Below are 26,204 nucleotides of genomic sequence, written 5' to 3'. Positions count from 1 at the left end.
ATGAAAGAGGTTGCAGCCAGGGGATGAAGGGACTCTGCAAAGACCCTTAAGTAATGCCTACAGTGCACCGCGTGAGGTGCACTGACGGCACTAACCCCCCTTACGGGGTCACCCTTTCCAGTAGGCAAATGACTGCATAAGAAGTCTTTGATGTTATTTGCCAAAGAAAATCGATAAATGAGTTCATTTTAAAGCACTGAAGAATACCACTGTCATATGCATTTATTATTATTGTAGTATTCACCCTATCCAGCACTCAAATAAGCCTAATAAATCTCATCTTGCAAAGAAAAAAGTGCATAAGCCTAGACCTAATAACTGTCAGTTTCGCCAACAGCCTCCAACGCCATATATTGCAATCGAATTCCGCCACTTAATCATTCCTTGTGCTTTTACTTCCACAAATCTCCACTCATTTCCCACCTGTTTCCGCTCAAGTTTTTAAAGGAAACTTCTGGAAGCTATGGTCTATTGGTGCATCCCCTACACATGTTCCAGGTTAGGTTACCTTAAGTATTATGGAATAGTTCTTTAATTGTTTATATATCAATATTATTTTGGAAGCATTTCTTTACATCAAATTAATAATCATTCAAGGGACCTTTGACTTCAAAAATTTGGATCTTTCCTACATAGTGGACCCCAAGGGTTTTAACCCGGTGTGTTTGGTACAAACCCGTTGGGGATGATCGTAAAAACATAAACAAAAGACTGTAAATATCGTAAAGATAACGACCCCCAAGAAATATTAGTCCTAGATAACGACCCCCGAAAACCCTTGGGGGGTCACTATCTAGGAAAGATCCTCAAATTTTTCTGCTGTTTTGCATAAGCAAAATCTGACCAACTATTTTGCAACCAAAAGTCAGGTTTTCCTCTGAAATGCTGATTATAAATTTACTATCATAAATATAGCCCTTTTGTGAGGGGAAAAAATGGCTCTAAGTATTTATAATTCACAGAAACATTTTATTTATTGATTAATTTGTTAACTTATCTGTTTTTCTAATATGTGATCTCCCCTTTCTGCATTTCCCATTAATAATAATAATAATAATAATAATAATAAAGAAAATCAAATACTGAATAATTTAGGAATGGTTTCAGTCCCAGAGGATGAGGATTACCTCATCGAGGTCCTCCCAGTCTCAATGAATACTTACCAACCTTCTCTGTCAACATTTCCTTTCTCCCTAACTCAGCTGAGACCGACAGCAGTTGACTAACCATGTACATAATTCAAGGCTTAATTCACGAATGGCGTATTGGATTTATAAGTTCTTTTTTCATCCAGTTTAGGGATCGAACGCAGGTATTTTTAGCAGGGGAGAAGATAAATCAGTGTATTCTGGAGGTGGTTTGGTCACGCAGTGAAACAGGGAGAATCAATTAATCACTTTTCCTTGCAAATACTCGAGAGAGAAGAAGCAATAGGAATTATAGGAGAGAGAGAGAGAGAGAGAGAGAGAGAGAGAGAGAGAGAGAGAGAGAGAGAGAGAGAGAGAGAGAGAGAGAAATAATATAATTTTAATTTTCCTGAATATTATTAAAAAGCTGCAAACTATATATAAATATAAAATATATGCATATATATATACATAAATATATATATACAGATATCTAATATAAATAGGTATATATATACATAAATATATACGTAATGTGTATATATATAGATAAATAGATATATAAACACAAACATACACACATATATATACAGTATATATATATATATAATAATATATTACGCACGCGCGCACACACATAGACCGTACGGTTTTCATAGCAACACACTCAAGCATTACAAGAGTAACCTCATTACTCAAACGAATGTACCCGAACTTTATTGCTTAGCCAACTGTGTACTCTTTATCTTACGAGAAATTCTGAGAATACTGTCTGATGAATAATGGTCTCTTGACTAGAACTTTTCAATGGAATATTATCTCTTCTTTACAATAATAATAATAATAATAATAATAATAATAGTAATAATAATAATAATAATAATAATAATAATAATAATAATAATAATGTATAACATTTATAGCACTACTTTTAATAGTAACGAAAGTGGCATTGATAGTCCTATTAATAAAAAAAATATTCATTATCATCAAATTTCTTCAACTCATTGTTACTTGCTCTAATATGGCACTAAGTAAACTTATCAACTGATCTGATTCATTTACTTATTTTTTTAAATAATTGTCATGCTTTAGTTTGGAACAAGATGCATCGTTCTAAGTTAATAAGAAATATAAACGCCATGATATATATATTTATACACATGTATATGTATGTATGTATATATATATATATATATATATATATATATATATATATATATATATATATATATATATTATATACACACATATATATATATATATATATATATATATATATATATATATATATATATATATATATATATATATATATATATATATATATATATATATATACATATCACAAACATAAAATTCTCAAACCGTAAACAGTGAGTGACTAAGAACCAACATGGGTCTAGCAACCTCATCCTACAATATGCATATATACATATACATCTCACAGACCCTCATCCTACAATATGTATATATATACATATACGTTTCACAGACCCTCATCCTACAATATGTATTCATACATATACATATCTCACAAATATAAAATTCTCAAACCGTAAACAAGGAAAGGACGCAACTTCACAAAGCGAATCAAACTCTTCTGAAAAACAAAAGAAAGTCGCTCAACTTAAGAGAGAATCCCCAACCTCTCTACAAAGACAACAGAATTTACGAAACACCACAGGAGAAATCAAGCGGAGGAAACACAACGTTCGTTATTTCGAGAGATAACAAGAAAAGACAAGAAACTCCTCCACCTGCTCGTTCGATAATCTTCCCCCCACCTGAAAAGACGGTTACGGACGCTATATTACAGTCTGAGACACCGGAAACGATTCAAATATGTGTGAGATCGGTCGGTGGTGGTGCTGCCCGAACGGGCCTTTTTGTTGGAATCGGATTATAAAATACAGGCCAAGCGTTAGGACCTACGAGGTCATTCTGCGCTAAAAAAAAGTGTTGGAACAATTGTTAAGCGAGGATGGAATATATGATGGAAGAAAGATATTATCAATGGGGGTACAGCCAAATGAATGTAAGGTTGGTTGGTTTCCAACCCCATAACTCTGCTTAAAATGGAATCGGAATATAAAACCAGACAAAACGCCAAGCGTTTGGACCTATGAGGTCACTCATCGCTTAAAAAAAAGTGTTGGAACAGTTGTTACGGGAGGGTGGAATGTAAGACGGAAGAAATATTATGAAAGGAGGTACAGTCAGAGGAATCACAATATAAAATCCAGGTCAAAGGCCAAGCGTAGGACAAATGAGGTCATTCAGCGCTGAAAATAACGCTGAAACGATTGTTAGGAGAGGGTGGACAGTAAGACGGTAGAAAGATGTGAATGAAAGAGGTTGCAGCTACAAAGCACAATATAAATTCCATTGTCGTTCATCCTTTATATTAATCAATTTACTGCATAAATCACTAAATTGTAAGGAAATCTTAAGTTAACATGCTTCGTAATTCACTGTGCCAAACTACAGGTACAGAATTACATAATATTTAACTTAATTACTAACAGATAACTTCTAAAAATTAATGTGTGCTTTGACAAAAGAATGCTACAATACTACTGACACAATTTTATTGACACTGCTAAAAGTATTAGAAAGCTTACAAGAACTACGGTGAAAATTTCACGTCAGTATCTTCAACGGTTTTATCTAACAAACTCCTACACTACTCCTCCCATTTTGTTTCTCGGCCAAGAAATATTTCTAACCCGAAAATCATAAAGGCTCAGACTAGGGTATGTTAGTAATTCTCTCTCTCTCTCTCTCTCTCTCTCTCTCTCTCTCTCTCTCTCTCTCTCTCTCTCTCTCTCTCTCTCTCTCACACACACACACGCACACAATAAAGGCATTTAAGGCGGTTGTAGTTTACTGAATTTTTCTCCATTTTAATATACCAACTGTACCGTTGTAGGGGCGTAAAATATAGAAGTTAATATACGCCAACTCTCGACTTAGAAAATAATTTTAATATTTATTTTACAGGATAATATCTTACGTTAATAACATTAACTAAAATACGATTGAGGGCTGCATACTGGCGAGTTGCGAGCCGTAGGTTGGCCAACCATGGTCTATAACTATAAAGTTCTGTAGTGCTTATCTGGTGAGGTGATAGGCCTATGCTTCAGTAAAGACTGTTACGTATATATACAGTATATTTACATATATATACAATATGCATATTTACATATTATCCATTTCGTATACCTAAAAATAAATTAGACACTTATATTCACAAGACAACTTCGAAAGCCTACCTGCCATAGGCCTATTATGATTCGACAAAGAATTGTATAATCTAACGGTATTTTAGCCGCGTTGGCTTAACTTATACATCTACTGCACTGCTGTTGATAGCACTTTCTCTCTCCTATGCGCGTAAATATCAATGCGGCTACTAAGATGAGAATGAATGTATTGTATAAAAAGTGAAATTTAGGATATAAAGCCAAGGACTGGTGCACTTTACGCTACTCAACGCTTAGGACGGTGAAAAGGTCAGTATATGAAAAGAGGGAGTTGGGGTGGATGGTCACCATGATATAATGAGACCCAGAAAATAATATATCTAATGACATAAAATACGAGGATCAAAAGTTGAAATGGAGAGAGAACTCCACTGTTGCACTAATAAGAAAACGCCAGAGAGGTTGGACAGCAAGACAGAAGTAAAAAAAGCGGGAATGGAGGTCGAGGTCAAGTAAAAGGCTATATATAAAGCGTATGCAGTTATGGGCCTAAGGGACGCTGTAAATGCCCTTCAGTTTATCAATAAAGGAGTAAAGAGAGGTAGAGAATAAAACCCTGAGAGAGAAAGAATAATTAATGCAATCATGTAAATTATTTCGCCTTGACGTGACACAGATCCAAGTCCGGCACTTCATTGAAATCACATCCTGTCGATCTGAAACCGGTTCGTACCAGATGGAGTTATCGGTTGGCCTGGTCCAGTTTGTTGGCAAACTGAAATGTTTGTCACTCTCCTTGAAATTGTTTATATTTACATTACTTTAGGTCAATTCGTTGTAATCTGTCCTTCTTTATTCTTCTTTACAGTAAACTAATTTACCGATTTGCTTTTATTTACGGATGTCCGTTAAAAAATGTAGAAATAGGTCTAGAACAACTGTCGTCATCTCATATGGGACAAGGGATACAACATTAGTCAAATCTCGACTCGCTGCTCACCGCTAGACTTGTCATTATTCACTGTTTGTTTCTTCTGTATATAAGTCACCGGAAGTAAGAGTGGGGATGGAATATAAAATTTAGGCCAAAGGCCACTGGGACCTATGATGTGATGTCTTTCAGAGCTGAAAGGAAATTGACATTAAGAAGGTTTGAAAGGTGTAACAGGAGGAAAACCTCGCAGCTGTACTATGAAATATTACTATGAGAGGGTGGAAATTAAGATGGAAGAGAGTATGAAAGGAGGTACAATAAAAGGAATGAAAGAGGTTGCTGTTAGGGGCGGAAAGGACGCTCCAAGGAACCTGATGTAATGCCTACAGTGCACCGCGTGAGGAGCACTGGCGGCACTAACCCCCATACAGGAAGGATTAAAAATAACTTTAGTTTTCAATTACAATGGTCGGCAGAATGGTCAAGGAAATTCTATACATATTCAAATGACCCGTAAAAGTTTAATAGATTTACAACGAAGTTAATTTACTTCTTTGCCCAGAGTCTGGCCCACAAAGATTTATTTTACCCAGCAATGAGAAACATTACCCACAAAGGTTTATGTCACCCAGCAATGAGAAACATTACCAAATAAATTAAAAATGCGCCGAAGAAACAATCTGGTTTTCTGAACATCGTATGATCAAGGTCATCGAAAATAGATCTATCTTTCGGTAATCTCTGTATAATGCTGTATGAGCCGCGCCCCATGAAATTAACTACGGCCCAGGGGTGGCCTATCCTATATCGTTGCCAGAAGCACGATTATGGCTAACTTTAACCTTAAATAAAATAAAAACTATTGAGGCTAGAGAGCTGCAATTTGGTATGTTTGATGATTGGAGAGTGGATGATTAACATACTAATTTGCAGCCCTCTAGCCTCAGTAATTTTTAAGATCTGAGGGTGGACAGAAAAAGTACGGAAGGACAAAGCCAGCACAACAGTTTTCTTCTCAGAAAACTAAAATAGGCTTCACATTAATGTTACTTAACTGAAGACTAGATTTAAAATCTGAATTAACATGCACTAATTTTCATAATTTAATTTATGAAACCATAAATTTCTAAAAAATATATTTGAATTTGAAAAAGACATGTATGTTGCTATGCATCTCACATTGTGGGATAACTTGGCTTGACAGGTGTTCCCAAGGCCACCTCAAATTAGGCGACACTCTGACCTTGCCTTGGAACACCTTCCAATCCACCACTTCCCACATACTTATGGAAATCATATACAGTATACTCTCAGGATTATACAATTTTAAGACTGTTTCTTTCCCTCCAATGTTTGGCTTTGGAATTCTCTTCCTGATCCTGGTTTCCTGGATCTTTCAAGTACTGTACTTACAGGGCTCCCTCATTTGTGTGATTATTCAGTCCCTTATTGGGAGAACCAGGTAATATAAATATGTCAGTAGGTATGGGCATGTAGAGAGACAGAGAGAGAGAGAGAGAGAGAGAGGGTTAGTTGGTGTGGGGTTTCATTCACATGGTCCAGACACAATGCTGCCGGGTAAGAATTTTATCGCACACGTTTCTTAAGAGGCAGAATTTGTATAAACTACCAAATTCAAAGTCATTTGTATTTTTCCAAGGATAGGAACCTACGCTTTCATAGCGTTATGGTACCGAGTACTCCATCAATGAAAGCGCAGGTTCATATTCCCGTTGCAACAAATATAACTGCATCACACCTCTTCTCAAACGCACTCACGCACACACACACACACATAAGGCGACCAAGGCTTTGCAGAGATTTTTCATGATACAATCACTTCTAGACTTTCAACTTTTCCTGTCATTTTTCAGGAGTACTTTCTGCTGTGTCCCAGATTAACAATGTCAACAGGACATTTATAGGTCTCTCATGAGCAGCAAAAGCAAGGGACAGGTCCTTGCGCTGTTGCACAATGCCCGACAGACGGAGCATATAAATGTATAATCTGCACCGACATCCCCTCTCTAGCCAAGCTAGAACCAGGGGGAATCAGGTGGCAAATGCTACTTCCTCAGCAGGTAGACCTATGGGCCTCACCAAAGCCCCCTTCCTTACCTCACAGGGACAGTAAGGTCATGCTGCCTGTGAGATATAGCAAGCAATGACCTCCAGTGGGGTACTGCTTAATATGTACCCTGTATGGCACAAAAAGGATGATAAATGTTTTGTGAAGCATTCATCAGGCTCCTGTTACACTGCTTGCTGCATTTTAATTTTTATTTAATCACGATGGTATCTTTCTGTCTAAATGTCCAACTTTATGTGGCTTCCATTTTCCCTTAATAGGTAAGAATAATTCCTTGACTCCTTCAAACAAGGCCCATGAGTCTAGATACGACAAAGCAATCTCATTAAACTATATTAATACTGTGGTTAACATGCTTGAGAATGTACTGTACTCAAGGCATAAGATGGTCACCATTTGAAATTCATATAATGGTACTGACCACATAACAGTTTTTGCAGAAACTTTCCATTATCCTCAAATGTTTAGAAACATGACAAGCACAAGTTCACTGGTGGTGAAGATCCAAATTCAGCATTCATTAGCTGGAACTTGACATTTCAAAACTCGTCCCCATTTTTCGAGTTATATTCATTCCTATTTATCTGAGTTGCCATTGGTTATTTTTATCTGTATTCAACCAACCATGACTCATTCATGTAAAGTTGTAAATGTCTTCTTTGTAAATTAATAATGACCGCCAACTAACTTGGTTCTCTCCCGGCTGAAGAAGTAAAACCTAATTCAACTGACTAGTACCTCATGACTCAACTAGTACTCATTAATTTTACGAAGTGGACAGTTAACGTTAGGAACTTATACTTAAAAATATTTATTCAGATAGCAAAATTACATTTACAATTCACTGAATTCAATTACAACTAATTGCATTGATAGTTGCTCCCGTCCACCAACAACCAGGCCACAAAGCTTTGTCTGGCGAAAAAGTCCCACACTGTAAAGTAGAAGATATCAACTGAACACTTAAAAATATCTACTCTTCATCTCTCCATAACTAAGACTATTCAAAGACACATCTGATCTCATTTCATTCTGTGAGTTATGGAGACCAAAATAAAATGCTCAACTTGGTGAGACATAGCAAGTAAATGAAACACTCCACAACTATATAATCTCTTGTCTTGCACTGTAGATCAGATACTTCCAGTTTTCACAAATGAACCCTGAGGTTTTATAATGAACACTTTTAACTAATCAATAATGACAGACGTAACACTCTTCACTTTCATGAAACCTCTTTGTTATATGATGAGAAAGGTCTACACTACTTAATACTTTGTTATATGATGAGAAAGGTCTACACTACTTAATACTCTTTGTTATATGATGAGAAAGGTCTACACTGCTAAATCACAAGAAGTTTTCTAAGGCAAATTACAGTAAGACTGTCAATGAATTACAAAGAAACACAAGCATAACTTAACTACTAAGAGAGACATGCACGATTACAATAATGCATTATAGACCTTGAGGTGGTGTCACAGCTGAATATTTCAAACATCAGTGGGCATCTTACTGCTAAGTTTGTACAAAGTGGCAAATGCTGGTGGCAGAATTGAAGTTGATCGTGTTCTCGCTTGACTGATGAAAATCTGTTTCTAATTTTTTACAGTATATCAACAAAAAAATACTCTTTGTTATATGATGAGAAAGGTCTACACTACTTAATACTCTTTGTTATATGATGAGAAAGGTCTACACTGCTAAATCACAAGAAGTTTTCTAAGGCAAATTACAGTAAGACTGTCAATGAATTACAAAAAAACAAAAGCATAACCTAACTACTAAGAGAGACATGCACGATTACAATAATGCATTATAGACCTTGAGGTGGTGTCACAGCTGAATATTTCTAACATCAGTGGGCATCTTACTGCTAAGTTTGTACAAAGTGGCAAATAATGGTGGCAGAATTGAAGTTGATCGTGTTCTCGCTTGACTGATGAAAATCTGTTTCTAATTTTGTACAGTATATCAACAAAAAAATATATGCTAACTGATGCATTGTTAACTGGCAAGGTGCCAATAGGTGTCAGAAAACAGACCTGTGAGACACTGCCTCGGATACAACTGAAATAATAACTATATCAAGATAAATTCCATCTAAGCATTTATTTAAGAATGAGTAGTGTCTGCCGACTGGAGATTTCCTTAATATAAGACTCAACTTTCAGTTGAGAAAATCTTTCACAATTTTACGCATTTTAGAAAGAATGTTGTGAATAAATTTATATCAGTTTCTCAATATCTCCTCTGTACAAGAGCAATACGTGTCGAAGACAGGTTGATTGTAAAATAGTTTAACCAGGCTGATGATTACTGCACTTCAATTCCATATGTTTAAAAGATAGTTAAAAAGTAAAAGACATAATAAATGTGATTGATTCTTCTCTTCATATATATTTTATAGAATCTGCTCTGAGGGTCTGTCCTTACCTATATCTATATATATGCACTGATATCTATACATCTTTCTTGGGCATACCTATGAATAACATCTTTTGGTACAATAATGATAGACATTATCTTCAACCTTCGTTTGATCTACTGATGGTTTACAAGAAAATTATTAATATAAAATGATCCATATTTTTCAGACAATCTTTTGCCTCTGCAATCTGCTTTGCTATGGCACTTTCAACAAAAATATGTAAAACTTGAAAAAGGTTTTAGTTTTAACTTTCAAGAAAACTTTAAACAAGAAAGGCACATTAACATCCCTGCTATGCAAGCAAGTGTTGAATGAAGCAAAGGAAAAATGCTTGCAATACTGCGCAGGCCAAAGACTAAAAATAATTTTGAATCTTGCTACGTTTTCAAATACAAAATGAAGCATGCTTACACTATGTGCTGCAAAAGTAAATACAAATACAATCAACTGTAATATATATGTGTTAATGCAACTGTTTTACTGTACTACTACCGTAAATTAAATACTTGTTACTGACACACGACATTGCTACATCAAGACTCCAGGTGTGGCCTGGCTCTCAAAACCTACGATGGCAGGGCAATAAACATACCTCCCCAAACAGAATTTACTTCTTGCGGTTGAAGAAATTCATGATGGCGTTCATGCAATCCTCAGATGTCCATCGCTCAACCAGGCGGTCACACTCGGCACGATTGACCTGCAATTGGAATTGGATTTGGAATGTGAAATTTAGGCAGAGGCCGATTTCTAGGACCTATGAAGTCAATCAGCACTGTGGTGGAAATCAAGAGTAAAAGGTTTAAAAGGTGTAACAGAAGGAAAACCTTGCTGATACACTATGAAACAATTGCTAGGAGAGGGTGAAAAGTAAGACTGAATTACATTAAAAGGATAAAAGGGTTGCAGCTACGGGGCAGAAGGGACGCTGCACAGAACCTTGAGAATACTGACAGTGCACTGCAGGATTGACCTGCAGTGAATTGACTGAAATCAGGACTTTGAAGTCAACAAGCAATGAGTGCATATTCAACTCGAAATGGGTGCTGAATACAGTATTCTCTGTAACATTACGCAGCGACTTGAAACTATACAAAAGAGAGAATATATTCTCTGAACTGGCAAATGGGTAAGATTCCTCTATGGTCTCGTTATATCTTTTGAAACAGTTCAAGGGTCATGACCATAGTTAGGGACATCCCCCAGATGGTGCGATACAGAAGAGTTTGGCATGTCCTCAGAAACAAGGAAAGGATCAGAATCCTTGATCTGATATGTTCTCTGAATAGCAAAAATTATCTAAAAAAATTCTGCAAATGTTTTAAATCTTTACCTATTAACAAGAATCTTTTATACTTTTTACTTGGGTAACGTACAGCTTCTCACAAGTACTGAGACTTTACAAACCTGTTAACATCAGTACTGTATGAAGAGGCCATTTCCAGTATTTATATTTATTTGTAAACCATAAAACATATTCCATTCCTCAGTTTCAACACAGCAATAACATTAGATTTTGAACCATAAACATAAATTTCAATTTGTTTTCATGTCTTAGTACCTAACAGGAGGGGATTATTTACTTTTCTAATTAAAACATTTCAAAGAAACCCGACACCAACCTTACGAAGTGTCTCGCGTTCAACATCACGTATGAGAGCCTTGGAGTAGATGAGAGACTTGGGAGGGAGCTTGGCATAAGCCTTGATCTTGGGCCATACCTCCTGCTGGAAGGAAGCATCGGGAAACACCTGGGTCACGAGTCCAAGTTCGCAGGCCTGATGTGCTGTGAGCTGTTGAAAATTTAAAAAAATTTAATTTGAGCGTTACTGAGAGAGAGAGAGAGAGAGAACCAACAATGGTTTAATACATTTATAAACACTAAAAACTTTCAAAGTAAGCAATCACCAAAAGGTATTACATTAAACAAACTGAGACATTACTTTTTGGTGACCAAAAATAAATAATAATAAATAAAACTCAAATTACAAGTCTCCAACTGTTACAAATCTGACATGAATCAAATATCCCTTATAAAGGAATGACTTACTATGGAATAAAATTACAGTAAGACCTTATTAGGTAGCTTTATCAAAGCACTGAATCACATTTACAGATTCATCAAAGAACTGAATCACATTTACAGATTCATCAAAGAACTGAATCACATTTACAGATTCAAAGTGCTGGCCTGAAGTATTTTTCCTGAATGAAAAGTGAAGATTGGAACAAGACACAGTGGAAGAAATTAGACAGGTAATTATTAAAAGATAAAAGGGAGAACATGGCACATAAAACATCAAAGATGCAGCTGTGACTGAAATGGCATTGCAAGCGATCTTTTTCCCAGCTCGGTGTTACGCTAGGCACACTGCAGCAAGCAATCTTCTTTTGGGTATCAAAGTTTATAAAGAATTACTCACTGCCACAAGAACAGTCTGTGATTAAAACGGGATTAAACCTAACATCTGAGGCCTATGAGAGGTCAGTTTGTTGCTCATCTGACTATTTTGTGTGATGGTTACTATTAGCCAATCAAATGCCTGTATCTACCTAGGCCCAATGGATAAGGGAAAATGAAAGGTTTAACCTTGGAAGCATCAATGCCCAAAACTCTTGCAATGACAGGAGACTGAAGGAATAAGGGAAACAACAAGAGAAAGAAAATTACAAAATTAGGTGTTACAAGGAAACAAAAATCACTGTAACAATTAAAAATGACAATAAAAGAAACTAGTGATAATAAAAAAATTAGTCGCATATCTGACACGCATGGTAACTGACCTTCTTGTTGAACATGAGTATTTCACTTGCTTTGGCGAATCCCATCAACTTCGGGAAAACGTACGAGGAACATCCTTCAGGAGACTGCCCTAGAGCACTGAATGGAGTGTTGAAAGTTGCCTGAAACAGAGAAAAAACATAATTAACCTTCTGGATTCCCAGCACAAGTTAATGGCAATAAAAATGAAAGTAGTGAACATGAAGACACAAATGTATTCATTTTGTAAGTGACTTTGGAGCTTAAGGTGAAGCGTATGCACAGAAACTTTATGAGGAAACACTAAACTACGCATAGATAGAGTACCCTCGAGTACAGTACTGCATTATCCTGATATGACTGATGATTCACTGTACTAAAACTCATCTGGAAAAAGTTATTTAATAAAGGCAGTTAACTGAGATAAGGTAGCAAATGTGAGTGTTACACATGATCAGATTCATTTAGTATTATCACTGTACAGTTAACAAAATTATTTAATTCAACATTCTTACTCTAATTCTTATTCAAAAGGCTCTCTCAAGAAATTACACAACACTGTCCAGAATAACTTTAAAACTAAAGTATGGGGCTATTCCTAAGTATGTTCACTTTAAGACTCTAAAATTAAATAATGGGGCTATTCCTAAGTGAGTTCACTTTCAGACTTAGGGGAGTATCCTTAAGTATAAACAATTAACAAGGTCACCTTTCTTCTACTCTATTAAAAAGGAACTCTACCACAAAATCAGTCATTGCAAATTTACCTACTAGAATCTAGCCTTAACTATATTCACCTGAAATTGTGTACAGTACTCTCATTTGCTCACACACAATGACATCAATTTCAACATGACTTTCAAGACAAATTCACAAGTATTCAAAAGATTACTGAATTTTTCTTACGCCCATCAATCATCTGTAAAAGGAACTGAGAATTCCTCAATCTGTTGATGTCTTCCTTCAATTTAACTGCACACATTACAGCATTTTTTGCATAACATCTTATGAAGTTATAATTTCTGATATCTGTTATTCAAAGGGTACCTGTGGCTGCCTCGCAATTATAAATGATGCCTATAATTCTGAATCCCAGATGAGTAAAAATTTATGTGGAACACAGCTAAAAACCCTTTGACTTATAGAGCATACCTGTACAAAACAGAATAAAGGTAATGATAAAGACTGTCTCACAGTTTTAAATCCTAAATTTTTCTAAATAGCAAATATGCAACAGCCGAAAAACATAGTGGCAGCATGAAGCGAAGAAATACTGCCATCTCCTGAGTACTCACTGCATCGGTGGAATAGACGGCATCGAAGAGCCCCATGATAGTAACAGACACACCAACCGCTGGGCCATTCACAACGGCTACAAGCGGTTTTGGGAATTCAATGAAGGCTGACACAAACCTGAAAATTTCAAGGTATTATTTAAGATTTTGCATGTCAGTGTAAAACCCTCAAAGCATTTTGGTATTCAAGATTTATACTGTTTTGCAATAGTGTCCTATCTCCTTCATAATATCACTGTAGGAATAACAAGCCAACAGCGAGATTTGACAGATATGATTTGTTTATATAGTTCCAAAAACCATAATTACAAATATAATAATTTTTTGGCTCAAGAAGTTTTCCAGATTAACATATTTAACATTATTTTCAAGCAAACATGCTTCACTCCACTTATGCAAGGTTGAATACCTTGTAAACCTTTGCATTTTGACATCACATTTATCCTTGCTACAATGAACTTACCATATGCCATGTAGCTCAACCTTTTGTCATTAATGACTTGACAGGGGAACAGATGATAGAATGACTGCACAATATGAATAGAATAGAAGACAGAGTTTAGGCCCAAAGCCAAGTGCTGGGACCTATGAGGTCATTCAGCGCTCAAAGGGAATCTGACAGCAAAGTGGTTTGAAAGGTGTACCAGGAGGAAAACCTCGCAGTTGTACTATGAATCAATTGTTAGGGGAGAGTGGAAAGTAAGACGGAAGAAAAAGAATACGAATGGAGGTACAGTAAAAGGAATGAAAAGGGTTGCAGCTAGGGACCAAAGGGATGCCGCAAAGAATCTTAAGTAATGCCTATACAGTAGTGGACCTAAGACAAAAATATACGTACAATGAGTTGTCTCTTGCCTCTCCTCTCTTCCGCACTTTATGGGTAAATTCCCATCTGGTCTGGGTCTTACTGACTGCCCTAATTCAGCGGCTATCTGGACTTTCCAACAGACTTTCATACACTCAAGATTAATACACATATAAGTGTACAGATATATATTACCCACATCCCCATACACATCTTAGCATTTTCTAGAAAAAAACCATCATGCCAAAGCAATTAACATTCCACAGAATTATCAGCAGACTGACGGGTAACTCTGTTATTGCCTGACGAAACCATTTAACATTTCATCTCCTGGTAGTGCCTATCACAGACACGGAACCAAGCATATCTCTTCCATACCTCTCCAGAAGAACTCCAGAATCCTTTGCCAGTTGGTGCATCTTCGACATGTCGATGTTTGTGAAATTGGAAAGGTCGTTTCCGGAGCAGTAATACTTTCCAGCACCGGTGATTGCCGTTATGACAGTCTTGGGATCTGCCGCAGCCTCGTCCAAGGCTGCAATCCACTCGTCGTACATCTGGAAAGTTATACGCATACTAAGTTAGCAGTGTTTTCTATAGACCAGCGTCATAGGGGGTTAAAGAGAACGGCGTAACCTGCATGGCACACTGTAGATGGCACTGAAGGTTCTCTGCAGTGCAGCTCTGGCCCTAAGCTATAATACTCTGCCTTTTACTTCCAACTCATTCCCTTTGGTCTATTTATCACAAGGCTGGCCAACTTCTTTCGTTGTACAGTATACCACTCTAATTTTCACCTTTTACTGAATAACAAATCTAATGTGCAAACACTGAGTCTTAGTCATTAGATGTGATTATGTACTCTTAAACTACCTAAAAATACACACCAAAAACTTTGCAATTATATCCCATACTCTCTCTACTTTAAAATTTCGTCTCCTCTTCTGCCCCACTGCATCACTCCTATCCAGTAATATACAACCAAATATCTTCTCTCCTTTCCCAATCACTCCAAAATACACCTCTCATAATAAGTGTGAATGACGATATGATTCAGGTATGCTCTGTCGCTTTTATACCCCAGGCAGCATAAATTTTATTGTCTAACAATTCATAATTGTACAGTACTGAAAGAATATTAGATCTACTGCATTTATGAAAAGCTTGACACTAGTTTGAGAGATCCTTCACCATGCAATCTGCATAAAACTATAAGGACTGCTGACAGATAGGAGAGAAAAATTCCATTAGTGTTATAGAGAGAGGCAAGAATTAACAGATTTATGCTGGGATATGGATTGGTGCCGGCGGGTGGATTCAAAGCAGACAAAAATGACTGACGGGGATTGAGATTAAGGTCTTCTTAGAGGGAGATAAGTAACATCAAATATTTTAACAGGGAAGTTCGTCGAGACTGCATCCCAAAATTTTGACCTCTCATAACAAGAATATGATAGCTAATGGGATGTTACATTAGTTATCTTAATCTAAGACATCATTTTATGGTGAGCCTAAATTGAGACGACCTCTCATTAATTCTGTATATAAGATCTAAAGGTTACAAATAGCAGATAAGTTGATACACATACAGCATCAACATCATGAATTATCGTAAAGGCCAAACACCTAATAATTAAAAGTACTTTCATAAATAAACACAGCACACTGTCACTGAAATAATTTTACAACTATCAGCATACCCTCAATGGTTTTACAACTGCACGCCCTTAATTTCCAAGCTCTACCGCATAATAACAGCATCTTTTTCTTATTCACTGTTATGGAAGAACATTCCAGTGACCGAGAGCTTACACTTGGTTGCCTAAGTTATACCTAATAAGTAAATTTTCCACTCGTAAACTACAAGAATAACCATGTCATTATATTAATCGAGGCCTCACCTCCCTTGTGATGGCATTCATCTTCTTCGGACGATTGAGAGTGATTGTTCGTAGGCCATCTTCGCACGTGACTATCAGATTCTTGTATTTCTGTTCTGAATCAGCTTGTGCTTCTGGTTCAGCTGCTCCCTGTGAGTGGCAACATTAAAATTGAGAGAGAGAGAGAGAGAGAGAGAGAGAGAGAGAGAGAGAGAGAGAGAGAGAGAGAGAGAGAGAGAGAGAGAGAGAGAGAGAGAGAGAGAGAGAGAGAGAGAGAGAGAGAATGTATGCAGTATTCTATTCTCAACAAGTACTTTCATGATAATTTTCTTCATTTTCATTGCAGGCATAAAATCTGTGATGTCAAAACAATCTTAAACATCATGCAGTCAGCAGTCTGCGGGATAAACATAAAAAATAATTTTATAAAAAACATTTATACACCATGTAGAATGCCTTAGAGCTCTTGTACAACACAAATACCTGAAAAAATAAAAACAGTCCAGCTAAAGTAAGCGCCACACAACTAAACTGAACTTCCAAACTCAACAGCATTCTACAAAATTACCTCTTCCTTCAAAAGGGAATTAATGAGGTCAATGTAAGCTTTCTGAGCATCTGCTTGACTCATACTGCCGAGGGTGTTCCAGGCGTCCCACTTGGCACGGCCAACGAAGTCCATCATCCCTGGCCGCTTGGTGTTGACAGCTCCCGTCGTGGACTGCTTGAATAGGGCGTAAATCTTCAGCTTCACGTCGTTCCCTGCGAAACAGTCAAAGATTTTATATTACTGTATAAAACTAAAAGATATAACAAACTGGAATACAATTTAGAATACACTGTACAATTTAGGCCAAAGGCCAAGCGTTGGCACCTATGAGATCATTCAGCACTGAATGGAAAATTGAGAATAAAAGTTGCAAAGGTGTAACAGGAGGAAATCCTTGCAGTTGCACTATGAAACAATTGTTAGGAGAGGGTGGAAAGTAAGACGGAAGAATGAGAATGGAGGTACAGTAAAAGGAATGAAAGGGGTTGCAGCTAGGGGCCGACGGAACACTACAAAGAGCCACAAGTAATACGTACAGTGCACCGCGTGAGGTGCACCGATGGCACTAACCCCCTATGGGGATAAAAAAAAAAACTGGCAAATTACTCTTGCAATCTATGTCATAATAAAGTATACAGACACCACTCTATTTACGAACTTTCATCTTACAAAAATTTAGATACAAACGAACGGGATCTCAAATTAAAACTGTTCAGAGTGGTCCCCTCTGCCACCCGTAAGTTAAAATTTTGTCTTGTGCGCCTATTCCGTTCGAACAGTACCATATATACAAAGTACTGTATCATGTTTTAGGATGAAAAAACATACCGTACTGTACTGATTTTATATCATACTGTACTTAAATAGACTTGAAGAGTACAGTAACCAACTCACAAACAGCCATCCGGAACGTAACTAGTTCGTAAGGAGGGTGGTGTCTGTACTGTATACGATGCAAACGGTACACTCCGCACATACCTGGGTCCTCCTTTAGGGTACTCAACCTAGCTTTAGCATCCTCAAATTCTGGGCTCAAAGCGCTCATCAGTCGCACTGGCGCCACTCTAGCCAGATGCATTGGCTGAAGGTTACTTGCTGTAATTCCACCTGCACTTCCATACCTGCCGAGCAAAAGTTCTAAATGCTACATGGTACACTCACTGCGTTCTAACTTATTACGGTTTCCCGCAACCATAAGTTTTAAAATGTTTCATAAAAACAATTGTCTTGACCAAATTTTATTAGTGAAAAAGTATATGTGAAATATCACATCTTTGCTAAATCCAAGAAAAATTTACAGTCATCTAAATCAAATTAAGTACAAATATGAATGTCTACATGTTTTGAGACATTATATGAAGGAATACAAAAAAGCTTTACTTATAGAATGTACCCAGCAAAATCAAATACACTGGACATTATGAAAAGGAAGGAAATGGCTAAAACTGTGGTGCCCTACCAAAACAATTTGACTCGAAGAACGGCTGACAGGCACAATGAGGTAGAATTCACTTTCATGTGTAATTCCGTTCTATGCAAAACATGTTTCATTGTAAATAAAAAGTGTCGGTTGTTTTTTACTTGCAAATATGGCTATCCGAGTTGAAAGTGTGATTTTACACAGTATCAGAAAAAGGTTGAAATTAAGTTGTCAGGTTCACAGAGTTAAAAAGGGACCGTGAAAAATGACAGGAGTGGAGTATAGGAGTTATATATTACTGGATTTTAGATAAAGTTGTTGCTATTCAAGATGTCAATAACGATAAAGTTGCTCTGGATTTAAATGGAGACAATCAGTTTCTATCCATATAAAAAATACAAATCCTGGGTATGCAAACAATCTATATAAAACAAGGATCACTGAGTACAGTATCACCTGCATACACTCTCATTTTGACGCACGTAAGACTGGAATGCCTGGACTCTCACTGGGGGACTGCTAATTAGCAGGCAATATTTGACCAGTTTGATATTTACTATTAGGAAAGAATACAAGATAATTAAAATGCATAACTGGTAGTGTAATTTTTAAAAATCCAATCTCAACAATTATACATTAATGTAGGTGAAGCAATGTATGTATTTGACAACAATTACCTAAATAACTTTTTATACATTTTAATACACTAGAACAACAAATTATAAATAAGTGAAAAGAATTTTATATTAATAATGTGTGTATTGGCAGATATTGTACCTCAGAATCAATTTCTGACTGTGACAACTGTCTTATGGTGATCAAGACTTTCAGAGCCAAACAGTGTTCCTGATGCTGGGTCGCAGATGCACTACGAATCAATTGTTAGGAGAGGGTAGAAAGTAAGACGGAAGAAAGAGAATGTGAGAGGAGGTACAGTGAAAGAAACAAAAGGGGTTGCATGCAGCTAGGGGCCGAAAGCACGCTGCAAAGAATCAGAAGTAATGCCTACAGTGCGCCTCACGAAGTGCACTGACAAATTAAGTATACCTTAGTTTTACCAGACCACTGAGCTGATTAACAGCTCTCCTAGGGCTGGCCCGAAGGATTAGACTTATTTTACGTGGCTAAGAACCAATTGGTTACTTAGCAACGGGACCTACGGCTTATTGTGGAATCCGAACCACATTATAGCAAGAAATTAATTTCTATCACCAGAAATAAATTCCTCTAACTCTTCATCAGACAGCACTACCCCCCTACGGTTCAGTGAATACTGTTACAAATATAAGTGAAAATAAGAATGAGAGTCCTATTGACAGCTTTCTGCCAAGACGACATGACAGAGTAACCTCCAGTAAGCAATAACCACCATTAAGCTAACAATGCATTAGGTTAGTCTAGCCTAACTACTGCCAACTGTGGCTAAAGACTGCTTAAGCCTAGGGGGTAAATTTCTACTTTAATGCCACAACCACTCCCATGAGCACCATGTGTAGTACCAGCCTCATGGGAATGAATATTAAAACACAAACTAAAGACTGTAAATATCTTGGTAGCAGCAAATTTGCAATAGTGTTCAGTATGATTTTTGTATTGAGCACGTTAGGAAGACGTAAGAGTACAGCATAAAATTCCAAAATCGAGCTGTGACATTAATGTAAAATAATAAACAGGCCTAGCCTACTTCCTAGGCTACGCTCACCCATGACGAAATGACGCTGGTGGGGGGGGGGGAGTATAGAACGACAGGACAAGTTCCACAGACATAAACAAACCTAACCTTCCCTAGAATGCCAGGTCCTGGCCTAACCAGAACTTACTTACCTAACCTCAGTACTGACTTGCCCTGGGGGGGGGGGCAAAGCCCCTAAGTAACAGGAAGCATTGGAGACAATGAACTTAGCTTCCGCTCAGAGGTTGTCTCGTCGGTCTTTAGACTACCTACATTGGCTTACCCTTGACAATACTAGGGTGGCAAGTGATTCACTACGGTTAGCCTACATCCAGGAAAGTGTGGACCACGGCAAAACTTTACTATAGTTGCGCAGCCTGGTTCCCGCCAGTCACCGACCGGGACAGGTTGCCGCCTTTTTCGGGGGGTCGAAGCTCCCCCCGCCAGGTCAGGGCGCGTCGCCCTAAGTTAGGTTAGGTTGGTAAGAGCTGGTTAGGTAAGGACATAGGGTACTGGGCCTAGCATTATAGGATTACACGATTCCCGCCAGCCGTCGTGCATCTACCGTAAATTTTACCTGGACCACATGCCACATAGGCCTACCTGGTAGCTTAGGCCTATCCCTTCTGCAGCTGATCAGCCTGACAGGAGTAACTTAACGCAAGTCTAGCCTGGCCGAATATAAATTATCCTCCCTCGCTAATCTTAAAGTATATTTCTAGCACAGAATCCTACACTACATTACGTAGCAAATATGGTCAAAACTACTCGTTAACTAGGCCTATTAAGAATAGGCCTAGCCGTAGCCTATTCTAAGAGGCAGGCTATTTCAAATCAGGCTAAAACATTAATTATAACCAACGAAATAAAAGGTAAAACTCAAATCACGAACGAGAATAATTCTCACAATACGAAAAGAGTAAGGCCGACGAAGGCCTTAGGCCTAACAATGTCACCCTAAATACCACTTTTGGGGTTAAAATTTCACCTGTAGAGCTGCGAAACTCTCGCGAAACACCTCAGCGTAGCCATCTTTAATGACTCTTCAAAGGAAATATCTATTTCGACCCTACAAGTCCTTATAAGGAAGACAATTCGGAGGTCGGACGGACGATCAGCTGATCCGAGTTGCGCCTTAGAAAGCCGGTGTGTTGTTTTTGTTCCGCTTCTTCTTCTTCTTCTTTTTTTTTTTGGATCTTCTTCTTCTTCTCGTATTTCAACAGATGGGGGATGCTTTATATTATTATTATTATTATTATTATTATTATTATTATTATTATTCACTATAGAGTATCACTGGCTCTCAACCTAGGGAGGCGTCAGCAATTTCTAAGGGGGCGACGCGAGCCATAGGGAAAAATTAAAAATTCTCTAATTATGTTCGTTATTCTCTTAACAAGAGTCGCTAAGAAGCAGTGTCAAGTATCTCACTAACTCATTCCCAAAAGAAGAAAAACACCCCTTCTCTTCCTCTCTCTTTTTAATTTTCCCTTAAATTTGGGAGGGAATTTTACTCATGGATGCAAGGGGGGCGTGGGGGGAAGGACCAACTCTTGGAGGGGGCGTGATAATAAAAAGGTTAAGAACTACTGCCACAGAAGAGGCGCTTCTGTTAACTTGATAAACAAAAGTCGACGTAATTCTAGGATAACGTTTGTAATATAGAATAAAGAAAGAAATAAAATAAAATAGAATAAAGAAAGAAATAAAGAAAGCAACGGACCAGTTTTTAATTTTTATTTACAAGCAAGAAGCTTCTTGCATACAGACATTAGGGAAACCGGAAGGAGGGAGAAAGATCCTGAGGGGTTTTATTCATAGAGCGTCAATATGTGGCCTAGGGCAGCCATATTGAAAGGTCTCGGTCCAGCTCATAGTACTATACATTATCACTATTATTATTTTTCTCTTTTTTGCTATTATTATTATTATCTTATTAATATTACTATAAAAATTATTATTATTATTATTATTATTATTATTATTATTATTATTATTATTATTATTATTATTATTATTATTATTATTACTTGACCCAATTCCACAGAGAAAAATTACCTTACAAAAACAGGTTGGCCTAAGCACTCCAACCATTGTGGATCTAAGCAATGTATAGCATGAATGGTTCCTGTAAATTACAGGACTTTCTTTGCATACAGTCACTAAATGCTAACTAAACAGTAATGTACAATCACTAAACACTAACACTCACTATACACTTACATGCACTAAACACTCACACTTACTATATACTCACACTCACTAAACGCACACACTTACTCTTTACACTCACACTCAGTAACACTAAACACTCACTGAATACTCAGCACTGACTAGGCACTCACCATACACTAAATGCTCATTAAACACTCATAAAACACTAAACACTCACTAAATACTCACTGTACCCTAAACACTCAGTAAACATTCACTAAACACTCACTTAATTCTAAACTGTCATTAAACACTAAATATTCACTAAGCACTCACTATACTCTAAACATTCACTAATTACTCATTATATGCTAAACACTCACTAAACATTCACTAAGCACTCACTATACATTAAACACTCACTAAACCCTAAACACTCATTAAACACTAAATGCTTACTAAATCCTAAATGCTCATGAAACCCCTAAGCACTCATTAAACACTAAACAGTCACTGAACATTCACTAATAACTCATTGAACACTCACTAAACACTTACACACTAAGCATTCACTAAACACTAACATTCACAAAACATTTACTAAGCCCTAAACACTTACCAAACATTCACTGAATACTTAAACACTAAACATTCACTAAACCCTAAACACTAAACATTCACTAAACACTAACATTCTCAAAGCATTCACTAAGCCCTAAACATTCACTAAACATTCACTGAATACTTAAACACTAAACATTCACTAACATCCACTAAAGCCTAAACACTAAACATTCACTAAATACTAACTTTCACAAAACATTCTATAACCCTTAAACACTCACTAAACATTCACTGAATACTTAAGCACTAAGCATTCACTAACATTCATGAAACATTCACTAAAGCCTTAACACTAAACATTCACAAAACATTCACTAAACCTTAAACACTCACTAACATTCACTGAATACTTAAACACTGAACATTCACTAACATTCACTAAAGCCTAAACGCTAAGCATTCACTAAACACTAACATTCACAAAACATTCACTAAATCTAAACACTCACTAAACATTTACAGAATACTTAAACACTAAACATTCACAAACTTTCAGAAAACATTCACTAAAGCCTAAACACTAAACATTCACTAAATACTAACATTCACTAAACCCTAAACACTCACTAAACCCTAAACACTCACTAAACATTCACCAAATACTTAAACACTAAACATTCACGAACATCCACAAAACATTCACTAAACCCTTACAAACTAACCATTCACTAAACAATAACATTCTCAAAACATTCACTAAACCCTAAACATTCACTAAGCACTTACTCATTAAACACTCAGGATGAAAAAATATTCGCAATCGCACTAAGCCCCTGTTCCATTTGCGGGATTACCAGACTTTTAAAGATGGCCGACCTGGTGAAATTAACACTTGATCGTGTGCTGGGGGAGGGGGATGAAAGAGGGAAGGGGAGGGGGAGGACATAGCTAAATTAACACTTGATCGTGTGCTGGGAGAGGGGAGGGGAGGGCGATGGAGGAGGGAAAGGGGAGGGAAGAGGGAAGAGGGAAGAGGGAAGGGGAGGGGATGAGTTGGGGAAGGGATGGAAGAGGGAAGGGGAGGGGAGGACACAGCTAAATTAACACTTGATCGTAAGCTCTGGAAGGGGGAGGGTGGGGAGGAATGGGGAGGGGATGAGTTGGGAGGGGATGGAAGAGGGAAGGGAGGGGGAGGACAGTTAAATTAACACTTGATCGTATGCTCTGGAAGGGGAGGGTGGGGAGGAAGGGAAGGGGAAGAGGATGAGTGGGGAAGGGGATGAAGAGGGAAGGGGAGGGGATGAGTTGGGGAAGGGGATGGAAGAGGCAACGGGAGGGGGAGGACACAGCTAAATTAACACTTGATCGTATGCTCTGGAAGAGGGAGGATGGGGAGGAGGGGGGAGGGGATGAGTTGGGGAGGGGGATGGAAGAGGAGGGGAGGGGAGGATAGTTAAATTAACACTTGATCATATGCTCTGGAAGGGGGAGGGTGGGGAGGAAGGGGGAGGGGATGAGTGGGGAAGGGGATGGAAGAGAGAAGGGGAAGGGAAGAGGGAAGGGGAGGGGATGAGTTGGGGGGAGGGGATGGAAGAGGCAACAGGAGGGGGAGGACGCAGCTAAATTAATACTTGATTGTGTGCTTTGGAAGTGGGTGGTTGAAGGGGAGGGGAGGGGATGAGTTAGGGAAGGGAAGGGGAAGGGGAGGGAAGAGGCAAGGGGAGGGCAGAGATTGTAAAAAAACAAAGGGAATGAAGGAGGAGTGTAAATAAACAAAAACATGTCTTAGGGGATACGGACCTATAGAATTTTGAGAAAATTATAAACCTCTGCTTCTGTAAGCAGATAAACTGCTCATTTTTTTTTTTTAGCAAATATATACTTTTTGCTTCTGTCGAAAGAAGAAATAGGGTAGAAAACTTACATAAACACACACGAGGGAGCAGTGTATTTGGACCCCTAAACTGTAGGACTACCGGAACTCCTCTTAAATGTTTCCTGTAATCAAAATATAATGATACCTTCATTACACACGCACACACACACACACATGGTGGCCAATGTTTTGAAAATCTTATGGCATAGAAGTTTCATCTACACTACAGAAGTTTAAAATTGTCAGTGTGGTAATTCCCGATGTGTTGTTTTGCTGACGTCATGCAATACACCCACATACACACCAGTAAATGTGTATCAGTGCCAACTGGGGTCAAGATGAAAGAATGAGCGTTTAGTAATCTCACCTTCACAGGCTAGGAAATGAGAGGAATATCTATCTATCTATCTATCCATCTATATATATATAGATAGATAGATACTCCTTTCATTTCCTAGCCTTAAGGTGAGAGCACTAACACCTTACAGAGTTATCTTGACCCCAGTAGACACTATATAGTACACATTTACAGGTGGGTGAATTGGTAGGCAGTAAGCCAGAACTCCTGGCACAGGAGCACTTCATAGACCTACCAAATGCGAGTTGCACTGCACCGCTCAACTAAAGGCGTCCATTTTGGCTGATTGCACCTTAAAGTATAGGTCACAATTCCTTATGCCCTACCATACAAACACACACACATGTATATATATACTGTATATATGAAGAATCCATTTCACTTTTAGCTTTCAACGGAGCCTAAAAAACACAGAAATTGTTATCACCGCATCACGTGTCTCGATTGTTACCGAGTTAATAAGAACGATTTACCTGTAATTACATCTTGTACACGGAGCAGCTTTGCTTTCATATATGACTGATTTATATTATAAGCGAATAAACGTATTACACTCCAAACGAAATGAGATAATAAGGGACACATTCCTAAAAGAAAATAGATTATATATGATACTATGTGGCAACTCATTCTTGTTGAACACCCCGCCATGTTTAGTTGACTGGTGACAACAGTGTCCGCGTGTCATAGTTAGTGTATATTTCGTGTTATATCGTTACCTTTCTCCTCTAACAACGTCAGCATAACAGTGAATTGGTGTAGCGTGGCTTTACTTTTAAAATGAAGGTCAGAATAGAACGAGAAAAGTGTTAATTATCATTTCTACATCAAACAATATCGACGCAAACAACGGTCTTCGGAAGTTGAAAATATGGCGCCTATTTGAGTTCGATGTTTCCTCCGGCGAGGAAGTTAGGATGTTTTGGAAGACCTCAGCACCTCGGTGAGTGAATTTATGTGCGTGTGCTTTATTTGTATCGGAATACAAAAGCATGCTGTAGCTGAAAATGTTGCGTCTCTTTCAGTGATATGTCTGACCAGGCCTACAAGTTACGACACCCCATAGGCTAGCCCTATAA

General features: G+C 37.7%; 1 protein-coding gene across 1 annotated transcript; it reads right to left on the bottom strand.

The window, feature by feature from the left end:
- Positions 1-8,154: 8,154 nt before the first annotated feature.
- LOC136830310 (enoyl-CoA delta isomerase 2-like) lies at positions 8,155-21,346 on the bottom strand. The gene is made up of 10 exons (XM_067089723.1): positions 21,162-21,346; positions 18,060-18,202; positions 17,100-17,293; positions 16,553-16,681; positions 15,030-15,208; positions 13,847-13,964; positions 12,575-12,694; positions 11,413-11,583; positions 10,383-10,490; positions 8,155-8,293 (listed from the first exon to the last, which is right to left on the bottom strand). Exons 1-9 carry the CDS (start codon positions 21,203-21,205, stop codon positions 10,398-10,400), a joined length of 1,191 nt encoding a protein of 396 aa, XP_066945824.1. The 5' UTR covers positions 21,206-21,346; the 3' UTR covers positions 8,155-8,293; positions 10,383-10,397.
- Between the last annotated feature and the right edge of the window lie 4,858 nt (positions 21,347-26,204).

This window comes from Macrobrachium rosenbergii, chromosome 46 (genome assembly GCF_040412425.1).
Source record: "Macrobrachium rosenbergii isolate ZJJX-2024 chromosome 46, ASM4041242v1, whole genome shotgun sequence".
Taxonomy (NCBI): Eukaryota; Metazoa; Arthropoda; class Malacostraca; order Decapoda; family Palaemonidae; genus Macrobrachium; species Macrobrachium rosenbergii.
This window is presented reverse-complemented; position numbering and strand designations above follow the sequence as displayed.